The sequence below is a fragment of the Camelina sativa genome, chromosome 2 (assembly GCF_000633955.1).
Source record: "Camelina sativa cultivar DH55 chromosome 2, Cs, whole genome shotgun sequence".
In the NCBI taxonomy this organism is placed as follows: Eukaryota; Viridiplantae; Streptophyta; class Magnoliopsida; order Brassicales; family Brassicaceae; genus Camelina; species Camelina sativa.
The window spans coordinates 15,433,255-15,454,427 of NC_025686.1; the positions used below are offsets into that span (position 1 = coordinate 15,433,255).

At 38.6% G+C, this 21,173-nt stretch overlaps 2 protein-coding genes and 1 pseudogene across 2 annotated transcripts; 2 read left to right on the top strand and 1 right to left on the bottom strand.

Moving 5' to 3' along the window:
• LOC104725534 (disease resistance protein RPS6-like) lies at positions 8-2,498 on the top strand. The gene is made up of 4 exons (XM_019235327.1): positions 8-964; positions 1,063-1,368; positions 1,456-1,863; positions 2,007-2,498. The coding sequence occupies exons 1-4, from the start codon at positions 452-454 to the stop codon at positions 2,496-2,498; spliced, it is 1,719 nt and encodes a 572-aa protein (XP_019090872.1). The 5' UTR covers positions 8-451.
• Positions 3,776-5,987, top strand: LOC104725544 (GDSL esterase/lipase At4g10955-like). Its single transcript, XM_010444215.2, has 2 exons — positions 3,776-4,232; positions 4,748-5,987. The coding sequence occupies exons 1-2, from the start codon at positions 4,027-4,029 to the stop codon at positions 5,775-5,777; spliced, it is 1,236 nt and encodes a 411-aa protein (XP_010442517.1). The 5' UTR covers positions 3,776-4,026; the 3' UTR covers positions 5,778-5,987.
• LOC104725556 lies at positions 6,431-8,409 on the bottom strand (annotated as a pseudogene).

Below are 21,173 nucleotides of genomic sequence, written 5' to 3' on the forward strand. Positions count from 1 at the left end.
GGTTAAGTTCAAGGAAATGAGGAGTTTACTTGGAGTTGAAGAGATCAAGCTTCCCAAAGTTCATGTTGGAATTAAGGGGGAGAATGTTGGATAATTCCAACTTGAAGAACAAGCTATCTCCTAGGAAGTTGCCTTAAGAGATAGAATAGGAAAAGGAAAAGTTCCTAAAGTCTTAAGTTGTAATATGTTAATCCTAATAGGTTTAGGAAAAGATGAAACATATAAATATATGAGTCTATGGAGAGGTGTTCCATGAGACTAGAGAGACTTGAGAGATTTAGTTTTTGAGAAGTTTTCTAAATCAATAAGAGAGGTGTTCTTATATTCTTCAAGTCTTTAATCTTATAGAAGTAGAATTGTTGTAATTACAAAAGATAAGCATCTTCTAAGGGCCCATGATATCTTTCATATTTATGAGGTATGTCTCCCATCTCAAGAACTCTCTCTTGAAATGTTTTGTCGATCTGCTTTTAAGCAAAAATCTCCACCAGATGGTCTCAAGGAGGTTGCTTCTAAAATTGCTATGCATGCCGGTAACCTTCCTTTGGGTCTTAATGTTTTGGGTTTGTATTTACGGGGTATAGACAAAAAGGACTGGAAAAGTATGTTTCCAAGCCTTCGTAGTAGGCTGAACGGAAAAATTGGGAAAACACTAAGAATCAGCTACGACGGGTTAAATAACGAAAAAGATGAAAAGATATTTCGTTATATTGTATGCCTCTTTGATGGTGTAAAACTTAATGATATCAAGCAGATGTTAGCAGATAGTGACTTGGATGTTACTGTAGGGTTAAAAACCCTTGTTGATAAGTCCCTCGTACATGTAAACCATGATACTGTGAAGATGCACACTTTACTTCAAGAAATGGGAAAAGAAATTGTTCGTACACAGTCCAATGAGCCTGGAGAACGAGAATTCCTTGTTGATCCGAAGGATATATACAAAGTACTTCAAAATAAAACTGTAAGTTTTTTTTGCATGTTATCTGATAAAGATGAATTGTAGGTATTATTTATTAAGCTATTTTTTTTGTTTTTAATGAGGTGATATAACAATTTCAGGGTACAGAAAAGGTTTTGGGCATATCATTGGACATTGATGACACTGATAAATTGCATATACATGAGAGTGCGTTCAAAGATATGCATAATCTATGTTTCATAACAATTTACATTAAAAAATGGGACTATAAGAACGAAGTAAGATGGCATTTATCGGAAGGCTTCGACTATTTCCCCCCGAAACTTAGACTATTGAGGTTGGACGGATACCCAATGAGGTGTTTGCCTTCTAACTTCCGTCCTGAACACCTTGTTAAGCTTACAATGCGAAGGAGCAAGCTCGAGAAGCTTTGGGAAGGAGTTCATGTAAGTTTTTTTAAGAGCAATCAATATTGTTTGACCTTATAAATGATAATCTTTTCAACTAATGTGAAAGTCTTTTTTATATTTCAGTCACTCACAGGACTCAAAGATATGAATTTGGGCATATCTAGAAATTTGAAAGAACTTCCAGATCTTTCTATGGCCACTAATCTCGAGGAACTTTATCTTGGGTATTGCTCGAGTTTGGTAGAACTTCCTTCCTCTATTCAATATCTAAGAAAACTGAAGACTCTAGACATGTCATTTTGTGCAAATCTAAAGACTTTACCCACCGGAATGAACCTCGAATCTCTCGATCGGCTTAATCTCATGGGATGCTCACGGTTGAGGAGTTTTCCTAACATATCAACCAGCATCTCAAAGCTCTATATGTGGGAAACAACAATAGAAGACTTACCCTCAAACTTACATCTAAAAAAACTCACTGAACTTAATATGTCTGGGTTGAAGAGTCAAAAGTTATGGAAAAGAGTTCAGGTATGTACATGACCTAATGTTTTCTTTAACCTTTCATCATACTAACTTTTTGAAGAAGTTGGTGTTGTTAAATTTCTTAAAGTTGTGAAAAAAATTCTAGTATAGAGTGGATCTCTAAATGTTTTTTGTTTTGTTTCGTTCAGCCGCTTACACCCCTCATGACCATGCTAGCCTCTACTTCTTTGACGAGGCTATGGCTCTCCGATATCTCAAGTTTGGTGGAGCTTCCTTCATCTATTCAAAATCTTAGTAATCTCAAAGAGTTGAGTATTACAAAGTGCATAAATCTTGAAACCCTTCCCACAGGAATCAACCTTGAATCACTCGATATACTAAAATTTAGTGAATGCTCAAGACTGAGAAGTTTTCCCAATATCTCAACCAACATCTCAACGCTTGATCTAGAAGGAACATCAATAGAAGAGGTTCCATGGTGGATCGAGAACTTCCATAAGCTCAAATATCTTATACTGGCATATTGCAACAAGCTAAAATATGTTTCCCTAAGGATCTTTAACTTGACACTTCTTGACACAGCTAAGTTTCTAGACTACGGAGCATTTATTGAAGATAGCTTCAACTTTAATATAGTCCAAGTCCGGCGACAAAGGTTGACGACACTTCTTTCGTTCTAGATAATTGTTTCTCAATTGTCAAGCTCAATTTCATCAACTACTTCAATTTGGATCAAGAAGCTCTGATCGGACAAGAATCAGTTTTCAAACAGATGATCTTGATAGGTGAAGAAGTGCCTTCATATTTCATCCACCGTACAACTGGAACCTCTTTAACCATCCCTCTACTTCACATCTCATCCTCTCAACCATCATTCAGATTCAGGGCTTGCGTAGTGATCGATTGCGGTCCATCTGATCTCAGTATTATTATTGGTCGTTACTCATTCTTCATCCAGGTACGTTGTCGGTTCATAGACACACTTGGGAACCACTTGGCTTCCGGTGATTTGCCATTGTCCATTACAACAACGAAGTTGGGTAGTCATCTTGTTACATTTGAGTGTTGTTTCCCTCTAAACGAAGAAGGCAATGCTCCCTTAGCTGATGTTGATCACGTGGATATACAGTTTCATCTCATTGATTATAACTACTCTCAGCTCAAATTAAAAGGATGTGGTATACGACTCCCGGAGGACAGTGTTGTTGAAGCTGAATATAGTAACGAGTGTGGAGTGTCTGGAGACATCAATGTAGAGACAGAGAGAAGCAATAAGGGAAAACAGAGGCAAAACAATAAAAAGAAGAGAAAAAAGAAGAAGAAGAAGAAGAAGAAAGGTTCTTGGTAAGCATAAGACTTGAGTTGATACAAAATTACATATCATATCATTCTGTATTATACTCACAAAAATGTTACTAGTGGGAACTAAGATTTGATCCGTCATAAAAAATTGGGATTTTTATGTGCAAAGTGCAAACTAAGATTAGCAGATTCTAATTGAAACCATAACTTATAAAAACTATTAAGTATTAAGGAAAAACGTGCTAATCAAGTTGTACATATATATTTAGATTTCCTTTTAGTTCGATATTGCCATATCGTAGATTATGTATCTTGTATAAATAACAGACCTTTAGGTCACATAATAAAACGACACAAATCATTCATTCACCTCTTGTCAAAAACTGTAAAGACAAACAAAGTTAAGGAGAGCGTAAGGAATACTAAAAGGTGAAAAGAAGCTTAAACACTCTACTCTCTCATACGCGGCTTGCACTCTGGCATCAACTCTACAGCGTGGAGCGCCGTGGACTAATTTATCTGCTTCCCTATTATACCCCTGAAGCTAGACCCTTAAACACCTAAACTATAAAGGGTAAAGGTGGTATTTTATGGTAAGCCGACAACAAAAAGGAGATGACCGTTTGATAGATCCGCAAATCTCAGCCGTTTTCAAATCATTTATTCGGTAATTAATCACAAAAATCTTTAAAAACTTAAACTTTTTCTTTTTGCTGTTGTTGTTGTTTCCACTTCAAACGCTTGAATCCGATTCGCATGCCGATCGAATTCTAAAAAACCTCCACTTGCAGTTTTATTCCCAAACAAAAAAAAACCCACTAAGAGAGAGTGCTCTGATTCTTCTTCTTTAGTTGCGTTGAAGAACCCTAAAAACAGTAAAAAGGTGTTCTTTTTTTGGGGGTTTTGATGGCGAATCGTGTAGCGATGGAAGAAGACGTTACTGAATCTGTAACGTTGATGGTGGATTCAGTTGCTTCTTCGCCGATGACTCCAAAGACGGTGGTGATGAAGCAAGATGATGATGATGATGCTCATCATCCTTACGCGTTTCATGTTTCCGGACCCAGGAACGTAGCTTCTCCTAACTGGAGAGATCTCATCAACTCTAGTTGGTAAATAATAACTTTGATTCCTCTGTTCTGTTTATTTTCTTTTTGAGAACGAGCATTGCAGGAAAACCCTGTTTTTATGCTTTAGATCTGAAGAGATCCAAAAAAAATGAATTTTTTTTTGTTAGTTTAGTCAGTTGTCTTAATTACAGAGATCTTATCCTTTTATTATTGTGTGATCTCCAACATTTTCATGTTATTTCTGTGAGGTTTTTTAATAAATAGTTTCTAAGTTTGGCTATGTTTATACTCTGCTTCAACCCTTATGATGATCTATTTGCTCTGGTGATTGCATCTGAATTCATCCTTGGTTACGAACCATTTTAAAACCAAGGAACAAGCTAATTTTTTTGCATTGGTTTGTGTTTAGCTGACTAGTATATGTTGTCTGAAGCTAATCATGTAATGTTAGAGGTTCTAGTCTTTTTTTTTTTTCTCTAAACCAATTTTTGTTTTGCAAGTATGAAATGCAAAGTTTTAACCTTTTGGTTTTAATTTGATCTTATGGCTATGTGTAGGAAGGATCCTAACTACAAGAGGACAGTAATGGCATGCTTTATTCAAGCAGCTTACTTGCTTGAACTCGACAGACAAGAGAATCGAAACGAGCAAAACGCTCTCGCCCCTAAATGGTGGATTCCATTCAAGTACAAGTTATCACATACTCTGATCGACCAGAGAGATGGTTCCATATTTGGTGCTGTTCTTGAATGGGACAGAGCAGCTGCAATGGCAGATTATGTTGTCATCAGACCAAGCGGGGCACCGAAAGCAGTATTGGCGCTGCGAGGAACGATACTCAAGAGTCTTACAATGAGACGTGACATTGAAGATGATCTCCGGTTTTTAGCTTGGGAGAGTCTTAAAGGTTCTGTGAGGTTTAACGTCGCTCTGGAGGCGTTGCAGTCAGTAGCAAAGAGATATGGAAGCAGTAATGTGTGTATAGTGGGTCATTCTTTAGGAGCTGGTTTTGCATTACAAGTTGGTAAAGCCTTGGCTAAAGAAGGGCTATTTGTGGATGCTCATTTGTTCAATCCACCTTCTATATCTCTAGCTATGAGCTTACGAAATATTGGTGAAAAAGCTGGTGTTGCTTGGAAAAGACTCATGTCAATGCTTCCTCCTAAAAACGAGCCTCTGATACCAAATGGGAACCAAGGACAGGTTTCTCCTGGCAATGTTTCTTCAGGGTTCAGGAACTGGGTACCGAGTTTCTACGGGCAGAGTCAGAAATCTACTGTGGATTTAAGAAAATGGGTGCCTCATTTATATGTGAATGATAGTGACTATATCTGCTGCCACTACACTGACCAAGATGGAGTAACAGAGAAGAGGGAAGTGAACAACAACAAGGAGAACAATGGTCCTATTGTAAACTCTAATTTTCAGGCAGCAGCGAAGCTTTTTGTGATGTCGAAAGGGAAACAGAAGTTTCACGAGGCGCACGGGCTAGAACAATGGTGGTCGGATAATCTAGAGCTTCAATCAGCTATTCACAGCAGCAGGTTGATCAGTCAGCAACTCAAGTCATTATATAGTATCAAGTAAACATCACAATTCTTTTACCAGTTTTTTTCCATTCACCGTGATGGTAACAGATCCATCTCCATTGTTCAATAAACACATTTTCCCTATCTTTATGTCTAAGAACACTTTGAGGAAATGTAACAACATAAATGTAAGAAAGGTCATTTGTAACTGATCTGAAACATTTTGTAGAGGAAAACGAAATTGAAGATATAACTCCTTTTTGCAGAATCTGGAATCCATAAAGAGTGCTGTGTTGTGTCCCCACCATTGAAGCTTTATTAAGAGTAATTCATAATACAAAACAGTCGTTAGAGAGGAACCAACAGAAACAGATCCATGTGCAGATTTCAGTTTGGTGGTTTTACTAATTGAATTGTGCCAAATAACTTAACGGCTGTGACAATCATATGGGGCCACAAATAAACAAGTTGATAATTTTCGTGAAGATATTTGAGAAAAAAGGTATAAACAAAACAACTGCCATGTGCTTTCGACCAACATTATCAGACAGGACATACCATCACAATCCAACTCATATTATGCAACAAAAACAGTTTCAAATTGCAGACACTGAAGGGTCACAACACTGTTTCTAGATTAAGATAAAACCAATCAAGTACTTGAGAAAGGATCGAGTTTTAGAAGTTTTTAGAGGGCATGAAAAAAAGTTGAAGGATCAAATCAAACTCTGATATGATTAGCTCACAAAGAAAATTAAAATAAGAGGATTACAAACTCTACAAAGATATTATTATTGTTTGTCTACAGACTAATCAGCAATTACTCTCCCTACATCAATCAGCCAAGCCTTATGAACAATCAAATCATCAAACAACATATAGAGAAAACGAGGAAAAAAAATCCAGAATCGCCGATAAATACAGGTTAACATCGTATCCGCAGTCTCCTATGGCCTTGTAAAGACGCCCCAAATCTTACTCCGGGCAAGATTCTCGGCCAATTTCTTAGCTCCTTCAACATCCATCTCCACAAGCTTTTGTAAATGCAAGCAAGCACCAGCAGCAACAACTTGTTTCCTGCATTTCTTAGAAGTTACAAGCAGTTCCAATGCAGCAACTGTGTATCGCTGATCCAATTTCTTAATCTTGGGGTCCAAAAGCTGAACAAGACTGACTATACCCTTCCCACTCTTCTTAAAATTCTTTCTGTTGTTCGTGCACACCAATAAAGTTGATAGAGCTTTGGAAGCTGCTTCTTTCTCTTCAATGGCTTTACCATCTAACATATCAATCAGTGGACCAATGCATCCGCTTTCACCTATTTCTTTTCGGCTTTTTGAGCTAAAACCTAGCGAAGAAACAGCCTCAGCAGCTGCGATTCTCACACCGAGAACCCCACAACTCAACACTGGAACCAAACGAGGGATAAACCCTTCAGAGATAACAACTTCTCTCACAATAGGACACAAAGTTAAATTCTTTAAAAGCACAACTCCGACCTCAAGACTCTTAACATTAGAAACAGAATCCCAAAAGTTCTTTAAACACTGAATCCCTCCTTCTCTAACAATCGATATCATCAAATCCTCATCCCCACTCGTTAAATTAGCCAAACATCCTACAGCATTCTCTTGAGCTAGAGACGTACCANAAATTCTCTTTGGTCTCTACAAACGAAGCTAGATTCCTCAACACACCAGCAGCAAAAGCCTGAGAGCCAGGACTCCCACCTTGACATATCTCCAACAGAGACGAGATCCCACCTCTACAACCAATCGCTCTAGCGTTCTCCTTAGACAAACTCAAAGCTTGTAAAGCAATACAAGCTTTCTCTTTAGCAAAACCACTTCCTGATTCCAGAACACGAAGGAGATGATTCAATAGAGATAAGCCTTCAGCTATTAACACATGTTTACTACTCTCAACCATAGAGATTCTAGAAATTACAGATACAGTCTTCTCCTTCATCCCTAAAGAACACGAATCAAGTAACCTAACCAAAACAGGAACAACTCCTTGAGCTACACAGATCATCACGTTCTTATCATCTTCGTGAAGTAACTCAAGCAACGAATCAATCGCTGAGTTCTTCGATTCAACTCCACCGATCTGTAATCTGATAACTAGATTCCTCGCTTCTAATCTAACAGCTTCCTTCTTCGACGAAATCGAAAACCCCGAGACGACGACGACGGCTCCGTTATCTTGAAGCAGTCCGCTCTTAATCAGAACCTCAGCATCTTTCACATGTCGATCGAGTCTCGCCATGACCGAGTCAACCTCACTCTGCGTCTTGAGCTTACCTTCAGCCAAATCTGATCCTTCGCACCTCGCCGCGATAGAAACAGCGTCGTTTAGCGTCTCGCGAACCGAAACAAGAAGATCTTGAACGAGCTTGTTGGAAGAAGAGCCGGCGAAATCGGAGAAATCGGAGAGCTGAGTTTTGAGATCGGCGAGTTTGGCGCGAATTGAAGACCATTTACACTTGAAGCTAATAAGCTTAGGGATTGAGTCGAGTAGAGAGTTGATAACCTCGGTTAAACTCCGGTCACCACCTTCGTCGGAGTTAGGTACCGTCATCGGAATTAGGGTTTGACTGAGTGAGTAGAGAGAGAGAAAAGAGGGAAGAGAGAGAGAGAGAGAGAGAGAGTAAGAGAGGTGTGAATTAATGGGAACAGTGGGAATGCTGCTTGTGCTTTTGTGCCAGTTGGGAAATTGCGAAATACAGGGAGGGAAATGAGAGTTCACGCGCTTTTGAAAGCGCGTCAGGTTCACTGTTTTAGTAATAAGAATTAGCTTCGTCAAACCCAATGATCAGAATCTTCATGGCATGTTACGTGGACAAACCAATATCAATATTTATTTTTTAATTAGAAAAAGTTATTACTTTTTAAGTTGGACTTTTTTTGGGAGCTAATATTTGGACTTTTACTTACTGATATATTGTATAGAATAAGGTTGATTTTGATGTACGACTCTTTTTTCTTTTCTTTTGGGAATATAGTGTTTGTATATTGTCGAATTTATATGAAAGTATTTTGCAATGACAACTAATTTGCTCTTTTTTTTTGTTTTTACAACTAATTTGCTTAGCAACTAAGAGTCTTTTAGACTATTTTTTTAGCCAAGTGGAGTTAATTTAATGGAAAATTGCAATTGGGTTTTGACCATGGGTTAGATTTTACTATTATGTTTATATATGTGTTTTCCGGTATTTTAAAAGGATTTTATAAAACTTGCTTAATCTATAAAGTTAACTTTGCTCACTTTTGGTGCTGCCACATCAGCCACTCCCTCAATTTAATAAGCGCAATTTTTTGATACAACCCACTAAACTATTCCTATTCTTTTGTTTCATATTTCTTTAAAAGCCCAGTTTCATATTTCTTTAAAAGCTCAATCCATTAATAATACATGTTTTATATGATGTAGAAATAAACCTTTTCCATGAAGCTCCACTCCGCCGTCCGCCGGTGTGCGACCTGAAGCGTCTCTCCCTTTCTTTATTCTTTCATCTCGGAACACCTAAAGGATATCTCTGAAATTAATTTTTTAGCTTAAGAAAAAACAGTAAGGTTCACCAATATAATTATCATCCTCTAAGAATACAAACGATTGGGGGAAAAAATAGTCCACCACCATGGCAACAAAAACAGAACATACAAGATCAACATATTGAAGAAAATTCTCACAAACAATCTCAAAAACAGGTCTAAAAGTATTAGGACCACTAGGACATAGACATATGCAAAGAGGTCTTTAGCTTCAGGGACACCTAAATCATAAAAATTGTCGGCTTCGAAAAACAGGACTACTTAAAATTGAAAAGAAAAAACAACTCAAACGAAAAAAAAAAAAAGACAAACACTTATAGAGGATCAGGGAAACACAACTAAAATTCAATTGACATTAGTCGCCAGAAATTGACAAAACCATCACCAAATAGAAGAAAATGTAAGAGATACATACACCGTTAGTTGAAGGAAAAGATGCTGAAATTCGAGTTCCAGATTTTGTTCACATTAGACTTAAACTGAATGACTTACTAAACCGGCCACAAAAATATACACCCCAAAATGTTTTTTTAAAAAGCATAATAGAAGCAAAAATTAAATTTTGCTACACACCATTCACATCCAATCGAAAACCACACTATGGGGCCAACCGAAACAAAACTTAAAACTTAGATCTCAAAAACAATGGATAAATTAAATAGGAAATGAAAGGAAGAAAACAATTTATAAAAAAAAAAACAGATTTGCACACCAATTAACACTTAATTGGAACAAAAACATCAGGGGAGAACCAATTATCCCCTACAGATGCGAAGCAAAGAGAAAAACACCCAAATACACCCAAAAAAAAAATTGTGCATCGATGAAAAGGATGAATGAAGAAGGATTACAAGCATCAAAGAAATAGTTTCAAAACTCTTACTGTCCTGTAGATAGAAAAAATGAAAAAAACCCAATGGCTTACAGAAAATAAAGACCCAATAGGCCAACACAATTTTAAGGCTTACAGAAAATAAGACCAAACGGCAGAAACACAAAAAGAAATAAAAAACAATGAAAACAGAATTGTAATTAACTGAGATTTGTAAACATTTTTAATCAAAACCACTAACCTATCACTACAAACACAAAATTATTGACAAAAAACTACTCGCACAGGTTACTAATTAAATAATAAAATAATTAAAAGATTACCTACAACCACATATAATAATACCAAATAACAATCCAACGACAAAATGAAAAATAATTTTAATTAAGCACAAGTAACGAGTAAAGCGAGACAACAACTATTACTATACAAATTAACTTCTAATTCTATATTTTTTTAAAACAAAAAAAGATCATGATGATTTAAATTTATTAAGTATAAAAAAATTGACTACATTGTACTAGCTGAAAAAAACGTACAGAAAAAAAAAATAACAAAAGAGCAAAAGAAAACATACAAACAACATAAGCAGACGGAAAAAGTAAAAATAACGCCCTCATCTAACTTCCGCGCGTAGCGCGGATCAAATGCTAGTATAATTATAATGTTATGATATTTTGAGGATTAATGTTTATTATCATTAGACATCACTTGATTACCATGTTATCTTTTAAACTAAGGAGAAGAAATCTCACCTTTCGAGTCAAAGAAGTCAAAGTAGTGCAGAGCATCATTATTAAATTAGAAAGAAGTTTATGCGAGCAGTTCCAAGTTCTAACCCATTTATCTATTTTTTAAAAAAGTAAAGTAATTTCATTTGAAGAGAGTTTTTTCTCCAACCTTACTTCATTTTAGAATTAAAAGTAAAATTCTCCAATTTTAGTGTGAATTAGAAATAGAAATCCCCAACTATAGAGAAAAACAGAGATTTATATTTTGAAGATGAAAATCAAAATAGGTTGGAAGAAATTTAATTTTAAACTTTTTTTTAGGTAAAAATATGGCAATGAGTTAGAATTGATCTTACATTTATGCGAAAACTAACTAATGATGAACTGTTTATTGTTTTTGATAAAATATGGAAATGATCATCACATCAATTCTAATTCTTGTGCAAAAAAATAATTAATTGACATAGAATTAATCCATCAAATGATTCGGAACTGAGTTCCAAATTTTTCTAAAGTGAAATCTATAAATATAAATATCCTACTGAAAACATCACAAAGGCGAATCGAAAATATTGTTTTTAGATATATTTTATTTCAATACATATTGCAAAACACTTAAAACTATATGAAACGCTAACTTTTTTTTTGTCATCTGATATTATTAATAAACTTGAAAAGATACATTTTGGAATACAACTAAGCCGGTGGAAGACAAAGATATCCCCGAAGCCTAAAGCCCAAACGAGGGAAGGTAAGCCAGCGGACGAAAGAAAAGTCCCCGGAGTCAAATTTGGAGAAGAACTAGAAATCCCCAAACACTAAGCCTATGCAATAGAACCAACTAAATTACAAAACAAAAAATTTTAAAGCCAAAGTGAAAGAGAACGAAACCAACTACTAAGAACACATGCATTCTACAAATAATCACCAAGATAAACACTAGGTTTAAACAAACAAAAACAATCTTTTCTTCTGAAGTTTCTACGAAGAAGATATATCAATGCTGCCACACGGCCAACCCATCAATAACAATTGCTTCCTCCTATCACAATGAGAGATGATCTCTCGAATAAAGTATCAAGACTTCATAACCTGACAAGTAAAGGTTCGAAAAAGAACTTCATTAAACACTTCCAGATGCGGCAAAGACGATTGTTGCGTCAAATAGTGCCTAGATAGAAGCCATATAGAAGCAATCCGACATCCTCCAGATTTGGAAATGCAACACAGAAACAAGGAGCAAAACATAACCACCTCGATGAGCTTCAAATTCAGGAATAAAAACGACACTCATCTACAGAGGTTATCATCACCAGCAACTTCCACCCAAGAGCAGAAAGAGTGGTGTTTCTTGTATATGAAACGACACTCATATATGAAACGCTAACTAAGAGTGGTGTTTATTGTATTTCAAAAGCTAAAATCAAAAATTTCCCTATGATTACTTTTGGATTGATTTATGAACAAAACATTTTGCTGGATTTTTGAATAATATTTTTAAGAGATACATGATTCTAAGCTGCTAAATGACATGCAAATTTTTTTATGCATGGTTAAATATTATAAGAAAAAATTCTTAATAATGAAAACTGTAAAGTCAAAAAAGCTAAATTAAAGGTAAAGGTTGGTATGAGTTAACCAATGACTAAACCCAGCTTAGATTTAAAAATGATGTAATCCAACTTGGGGTATTTTATAATACGAAAAATATGAAGTCAATCTTAAGTCTTGGGTCTTAACTAACTTTTCAATGTGTGGGTGACTTGAGAATCAGTCACTACAAATGGTATGATACTTAAGGGTTCTATTTTGGTGTGCCATACACTTTTTGGTATTTTAAACCTATGTAAGGTGATATATGATCATGTTATGTTCTGATCTTCTCAATTTTAGTTGATCAATACTATGGAGTTCTTGTTTTGGTGGGATTTTTATTTTAGTATTACTCTTATTGAGACGTTAAAATGTCATTACTCAAACACATTATCAATTTATCATGATAAAAAATGCTCAACTGAGCCGAAACATAACAACAAGCACAAATTATAACTAGTACTATTATTATACCAACTGAACGAACAATCTAAGTTTATTACACAGCTACTTCAAACTTCCGTAACTAAATATCATGCAGAGCCGGCGCTGAGTATTTATGGGCCGCAAGTTAAAATACCTTAATAACAAAGTCACGGGGAGTACTAGTTTATTGTTTTGTCTTTGTCTAACGGCCACAAGCACCTGCTTGTCCTGCTTGTACTCATGGCCGGCTCTGATATCATGGCATTGACAACATTGAAATTGAAACCTTCCAAAGACAAAGCAATAAACTAGTACTCCCCATGACTTTGTTATTAAGGTTTTCTTCTTTTCTCCATGTTTATTTCGTAAATCAGAATCCATCGTCGTTGAATCAGTTAGTATCTTTCCATTCAGGATTTTCTCAATAAATGTTTTAAGAGAATCTGTAAGTACTTTGATTTCTATTTTGTTGTGAATTGTGATGAAAAAACATATTTTCGGTTTTTTACTAGTATTACTACCAGTACTACGTACGAAAAAGAAAATGATTCACTTAATTGTTGTTATAAATCTGTATTGCTTAAACTTACCATCCAAAGTTCAACTAGTAAAAATTGGAGACAAAAAAGTCAACTGTCTGTACACCTTAGGAAGCTCACAGGCACTATCCCCAAGGCAGCCTTACCAACTTTCTACGATGACTTTTTCCACCATACCTACCCCTTTTCCCACCGTCTAAAAGCACCAGCCACCGTAGCTACTTTTCCGATGACCTACTTTCTTCCTAGTCACAGCGCCATTTCACCCTGTTTTACTTTCTCTTGCTAGTAGGCTCAGTTATCTACGACGGTATGGAGGCTGCACTATCCCTTTACCCTAGATCCATCTTAGATTTGGGTATTATTGGCGATAGCTGCTTCCACGCCTCCAAGCTCTAGCGGTATACCTATCTTCGGCGAGCTGTACTTCCTCTTACTACACTCTTGTAGTTCCCCTGCCTTCATTTGGAATCTTGTTTTTTCCCCTTACTGCGCGTTTGCAGATCCTACTTCCATCTCCACAACGTCATCCTTCCATACCACATCGTCTACGGTTCGTGTTTACACTTCTACCACTCTTTCACTCCCTCACTCTGTAAGTCTTATCCCCAACTCAAGCCCAGAATGGCGCACCGTTTCTCTAGTTCCGACAAAGGTAAATGGGTTGCTGGATCGTTGAAGGTTCCACGTCGTTCTCCAGTAAGGATACCTGACAGAGACACTACTGCCCTAGCCGAAGAAAACAGGTTCACACTTAGAGGATGGGTAACTAACCCAAAAATCCAAAAAGCAAAAGCCATAGTGGAATACTTGCCCCAACTCTGGAATCTTTCAGGACAAGTACAAGGCCGTGAGCTGGGTCCAGAGATGTTTCAGTTCCGTTTCGAGTCGAAGGATGACGTAGATCTTGTCCTAAATGCAGCTCTGTACCATTTTAAGAAATGGATGTTAATCCTTCAACCGTGGGAACCAAGCATCTCTGATTTCTTCCCTTCCAAAATCTTCTTCTGGATCACCATCCACAAGCTTCCTGCTCTACTATAGGATAGCCAGACTGTCCGCACAATTGGCAAAGAAATAGGCCCCGTCATTGGTCAAGATGCCCCTAACAGCAGACTTAGAGTGGAGGTAAATGGTCTACTACCTTTGGAAAAAGAAGTTCCTCTTCGTCTCCCTTCAGGTGAAATAACCAAGGTAGAATTGGAATATGAAAAACTCGAGCGTCATTGCTTCCATTGTCTCTCGTTGAACCATGAGAAAAGAGATTGCCCCAAAACCAAACTCCCGAGCAACAAAACAAACCCTATCAGGATCATTTGGGAATCAACCAGCGGAACACTCAGGCTAAACTGGATTCAGCAAGACACAATCAGCTCCAGAAACAGGAGTACAAAAGAAGAGACCAAACTATTCCACTCAGCCGCCAAGAGGAAGCCAGTCGAATCATAGCCCATGACATCCTCAATGCACCACCACCCCGTCAACGGTCAGTAGACAGAGCTCCGCCCCACTCTAAAGGACGGAGATCTGCGTCTAAAAGTCCACCCAGACACCACTACCGTGGACGCTCTCCCCATAGCTCCCGATCACAATCCCTCAGAGTCTCTCATTACCCTTCAGACCGACGAGGGGACAGACACCGTGAGGATCAACGGAACTCACCAACTCATCACAGTTCCCTCCGCCATGGCAGCCACAGAGAAACACCGCGCAGAAACAGCTATGAGGATTTACAACCAGTCCCAAACTTGCATCAGGCCTCGATCCTGAACACCCCCCCCTCCCTTGCTGCCTAGAGAACTCCCTTCCCCTCACAATCTGGCCAATATTCATTCTCCAGCGACGGCCGGAACTACCCAATCCCAACACCGACCTGCTTTGGAATGTCTGTCACAGGCGATTATTGGAGCAACTAGCCATAGGGGAGAAGGCGCAAGCACTGGATCAAGCCGCCTACATGACATAGAGATCCAATATGCTGATACAGTGGACAATGATAATCCCTTTGGAGTCTATCCCCAAAAAAGTTTATTCTCACCAGTGGAACAAAGATCTGGAAATGACCTCCGTCGGAGTGATCCCATGTATCCACTCGAACAAATTGCTGACCAACCCGAACAAATCTCTAGAAGAATCCACACCTCCCTGCGCCTAGGCAATGTGAGCCCATCTAAGTCGACTGACCAAACCGGGAGGAAACCAAATCCATCGGGGCCCCAAACCTCAAAGGCCCAAGCTAGAAAACAAGGCCCATCCAAGAAACCTGCTGCCCCAAGGAAACGGAATATCTCAAAAGAGACAACATCCACCTCCTCTACCCACCAAAAAAGACGAGTAGCCTCAAAACCTCCTCTCCATCGAACAAGAGGAACTGCCAGCCCACAAACTGGAACCAACAGGCGAAGAAGAGCACCAAACAGAGGCACCAATCCACCAAGGAAAAGGTTATGCTCTGAACCCGAACAGTTAACCACTGTGGAGCCTAACATAGTTGAAAATTAAGTCTCATGTCAAACACCAGGGATAAGTAATGCTCCGGCAATAGTTCTGATCCCAAATGGAAACTCAGGAAGGGTGGATTTTTGGTATCCCCCCGATCCACATGACGAGCTGGAACTGTCAAGGAGTGGGGAACTCCTTCACAGTTCGTCGACTCTGGGAAATCCGTCTCTCCCTTTTCCCGGATGTAATGTTCCTCATGGAGACCAAGAACCAAGATGACTATGTCTCGAAGGTCTTCAACTGGATGGGATACGCAAATTTTTTTACACTCCCCCTGTTGGTCTAAGTGGAGTATTAGCGTTGTTTTGGAAAGGAGATATAAATTTGGAAGTTCTTACTTCCAATACAAACTTTATAGATACCAAAATTACTCACAAGCAACGCTCCTTCTTCTTGACGTTTGTCTATGGTCCACCACAACGAGACAACAGAACAGAATTCTGGGAAGCTTTGTCAGCCCTTGGCGAATCAAGAGACTCTGCTTGGACTTTGTCCAGCGACTTTAACGACATCCTTGATAACTCGGAAAAGGTGGGAGGTCCACCGAGGCAAGAGGGATCCTTCTTCCTATTTTGACGATTTGTTTCACAAATGGGATTATGGGATGTCAAGCACTCAGGAAACCCTCTTTCTTGGCGAGGTATGCGGTATGATCACTTTGTGCGTCAAAGGCTGGACAGAGTACTAGCCAATGCAGCTTGGTCAGAGCTTTTCCCATCAGGATGGTGTTCCTATCTGCGCTATGAAGGTTCAGACCATCCTCCATTCATCACCTTTTTCGACACCTCGCGAAAGAAAAGAAAGGGTCTTTGCCGTTTTGATAGACGTCTGAGAAGTAACCCTGAAATCAGAAGTTTAGTGGAAGAGGCCTGGAGCAACCCTCAACTCCCTACGGTCTTAGATAAAACTAATGCTTGCAGACATCTTATTGTGCAATGGACAAAGTCACAACAAGCAAACAATGCTCTCCAAATCAAGGAATATCAAGATGCACTGGAGGTAGCTCTCTCTGCTGAAGTCCCAGACCCGGACACCATTGCAGATCTCACAGCCAAACTGGAAAAAGCATACAAAGCAGAAGAGTTATTCTGGAGACAACGCTCACGAATCCTCTGGCTGCAAAGCGGTGATAGAAATACGGGCTACTTCCATGCTACTACCAAAGGAAGAAGAGCCCGCAACAGACTTACTGTTATTGAAGACGAATCGGGAACTTTTTTCCATGAAGAGGATCAAATCGCATCAACCATAGCCAGCTATTTCAACTCAATCTTCACTGCTAATCCACTAAACGATCTAACGGTGTTGGAAGAAGTCAATGATAACTCTCTAATTTACATGTTTTTAGCATCCTTTTTTGTCCATATTTTGCATTGTTCATACCTCTAACTTAGCATTTTTAGGTCATTTACTGTAGGAATTCACTTTTAGACCATTTAGGGTGTTGCATTTTTGCATTAGCATGTTTTGGATGAAAACATGTGCCAAAGAGCCTAAAATGGGGGAAAAACAAGGACAAACCCGAGCATGTACCCGAAGGAGCCATCAAGCTGGAAGAACAAGTTCGAACCCCAACACGATCGAGAAGGATCCAAGAGCAAGAAGAACACCCGAAGATCTACCTGAGGTGTAACCTGACCTCATCCTCGTGTACCCCATCGAGTAGACCATCGGGCAGGTCTGGGAAACTAGGTCAAAGGGGTTTCCATATATAAACCTCTCCTCTCCTATCTCGCAAACGAGCACGCCGCAGACCTTCAAACCAGAGAGCGAGAGATTCTGTGAGAGAACTGAGCGACTCAAACACTTTTCCTTTTGTTTTTACATTTTAATTCATAACTTTTTATCATTTTTTTAGATTTCTATCATGTATTCTTTCTACTCTACTCTACCGTTTATTATAATGCAATTTTCATTCTTATTTGTTGTTATGTTTCTTGTTATTATGTCCGAGTAGTGTAGTAAAGTTTCTAGGGATGGGATAGATGATGTTGTGTTCTTGATCGGTTAGGATGCCTTAGTTTGATTGTATGTGATTGATAGATTTCCTTCTAGGTTGGTATTCTTAATGCTGTCAACAGACCGAGAGGTTGAGATTAGATCTAAGGTGTTTTACCACCGAGAGGTGTAGATGAGATGCTTGAATCAACCAATGCTAGAGGTTTACTCACTTAGCCTAAGAGATTAGATGAGTAAGGGGTTTACTGACAATAATGAATCAGATTTTAATGCCTGTTTGGTCATGTTTCTCCAACGAGAGTTGGGTAGGGAAGTGATTCAAGGTTGATTGTTTCTAGTGTGAGAGTGTGGTAACAAGATTTAGAGATTCATTGTCTATGAAATATTTGCTTGAGGCATGTAAGGCATCTGTATTGGTCAAGAATGCTTAGGATTCGATTACCCCATCCTTAGAAGCTTTCGTATTTTAATTGCTTGCACTTTCTTTCATCACTCGATCACTTACCCGATCAGGTACACGATAACCTACATCGAGTATCACCTCGAGTTGTTCATATTTCATTTGCTTACACGATCACCCAACCCGATCCTATACTCGAATGCTTGCATCGAGTGCTTAGGTCGTGAGGTTACTTGTTCATATTCTTTTCTTTTATTTGTTTAGGTTTGTTAGAATAAAACCCTATTTGCTTGGCTTGACTTGTACTATTCTAATCATATCCTTCCTGCTAGCAATTAACAACCATTTAGATTGATAACTCTTTGTACTACAACTGCATAGGGAATTGATACCCTGGGTGAAAACCTGTCTATCAGTCAATCTCCCATGTGTCTCTCCTGAGACGAATGCAGCCCTTACCAGAGCTCCCACTGTTGAGGAAATCAAAGTTGTAACCTTTGCAATTCATCCAGACAAGGCACCGGGCCCAGATGGATTCTCTGCAGGCTTCTATCGCTCATACTGGGACATTATGGGAACTGATATTTGCAAAGAAGTCACACATTTCTTTACATCCGGAGTGATGCCAAAACGCTTGAACGAAACACATGTATGCCTCATCCCAAAAGGACAAGGAACAGGTCTGAGAAAGGTATCTGACTACCGACCAATCGCCCTCAGTAACGTTACTTACAAGATTATTGCCAAAATCCTGACTTCACGACTGCAACCGTTCCTCCCCCAACTTGTCTTAGAGCATCAGTCCGCCTTTGTTCCAGGCAGATCTATCTCTGACAATGTGCTAATAACACACAAAATCCTTCACTTCCTCCGGACCTCCAAGGCAAGAGTTCGATGCTCAATGGCGGTTAAAACCGACATGAGTAAAGCATACGACAGAATCGAGTGGAGTTTCCTGAGAGCTGTATTAGCCAAGATGGAGTTTAGTGAAATGTGGATAATATTGGTGATGGAATGTGTGACCTCAGTCTCATATACATTCCTTATTAATGGTTCCCCACAAGGAAAAGTCCTTCCCACTAGAGGACTCCGACAGGGCGATCCGCTCTCTCCCTACCTATTCATCCTGTGCACAGAAGTCTTATCCGGTCTTTGCCAAGAGGGACAGAGAAACGGATCTCTCAAAGGCATCAAGGTAGCATGCAGAATTCCCCCGATTAACCATCTCCTCTTCGCCGACGACACTATGTTCTTTTGTCGCGCCAACGAGAAAGACTGCACAGCCCTGTCAAGAATAATTCATCAATACGAAGCTGCATCAGGACAATGCATCAATTACAAAAAATCCTCGATTACCTTCTCATCCAAAACGCCAAGCAACCTTAATGTGAAAGTTAAACAAACCCTCAACATTCCCAAAGAAGGAGGGGTTGGAAAATACTTAGGCCTACCTGAACACTTTAGGAGAAGGAAAAGCGACATCTTTACTTCAATCGTGGACCGTATTCGTCAGAAAGCTCTCGGCTGGCAAAACCGCTACTTATCTGGGGCAGGGAAAGAAGTCCTCCTCAAGTCAGTCTTATCTGCTACCCCCACGTATGCGATGTCAAATTTCAAACTCCCAAAATCCTTGTGTAAAAGAATCCAGTCTGGCCTCACTCGTTTTTTGTGGGATAATAACCCTGAAAAAAGAAAAATGGCATGGACATCTTGGGACAAGCTTTCTCTTCCAAAGACTGCAGGGGGCCTCAGCTTCAGGGAAATTGAAAACTTCAATGATGCCATGCTAGGAAAGATAAGCTGGCGGCTACTGTCAAACCCTCACTCCCTTCTGGGTAGGGTACTGCTTGGAAAGTATTGTGCCGATGACTCTTTCCTACATTGCAAAATGCCCTCAAACCCCTCTCATGGGTGGCGAGGCATTATGGCCGGAAGAGAGGTACTAACTCTTGGAATGTAGAACAGATTCGTTTACACCTACCTCACCTTGAGGATATCATTCGCCAAATCAGACCGAATGTCAATATGCCAGACTCTCTAGTTTGGCTCCTAGACAAGTCAGGGGTCTATTCCTCAAAATCAGGATACAACCTACTAAAACAGAACGTCAAGAATTCATCGTCGTTGAATCAGTTAGTTATCTTTCCATTCAGGATTTTCTCAATAAATGTTTTAAGAGAATCTCTAAGTACTTTGATTTCTATTTTGTTGTGAATTGTGATGAAAAAACATACTTTCGGTTTTTACTATTATTACTACTCGTACTACGTACGGAAAAGAAAATGATTCACTTAATTGATGTTATAAATCTGTATTGCTTTGTGAATTTGACCCCAAAAAAAAAAAGAATCTGTATTACATATGACACAATATAAGAGTCACCCCAAACAAATATTAGAGAGTAAATTTTTGAAGCTTTATTAAACTTAGCTTAACACAAAATTTCAAAGAACCAACATATGCAAAATGCTAAGATTTTTTTTTTGTTTGTTGCTTTTAACAGAAAAGGAAAGCAATATAGAGAGCAAAATTGAGAAATGGTCAGTTCACTTAAAAATCATTTTCAACACAATCTGATACTAAATGTAAAGAAGAATATCAGTCTCATGTTAGAAGCTTCTTTCTTGTAGGAGAAAGAGAAGTTGAAGAAATGTTTTGGATGAAACAAAATACAAAGAAAACAGAGAGACATACAGATGGAAACAAATGAGAACTGTAAGGACAATCCAACGCTGATTTGACATGGTTCTGCTTCCAGACTTATTTAGAAGATAATATGTGTAATATCTCAAGTGACATAACTGGAGACTTGATTTTTGAATATAAACCTACAAATCCACATGTATATTCATAATTTTGAACACAAAAACTATTGTGGAACGGTTTAATTTGCCGATAAAACCTATTTCACACATCAG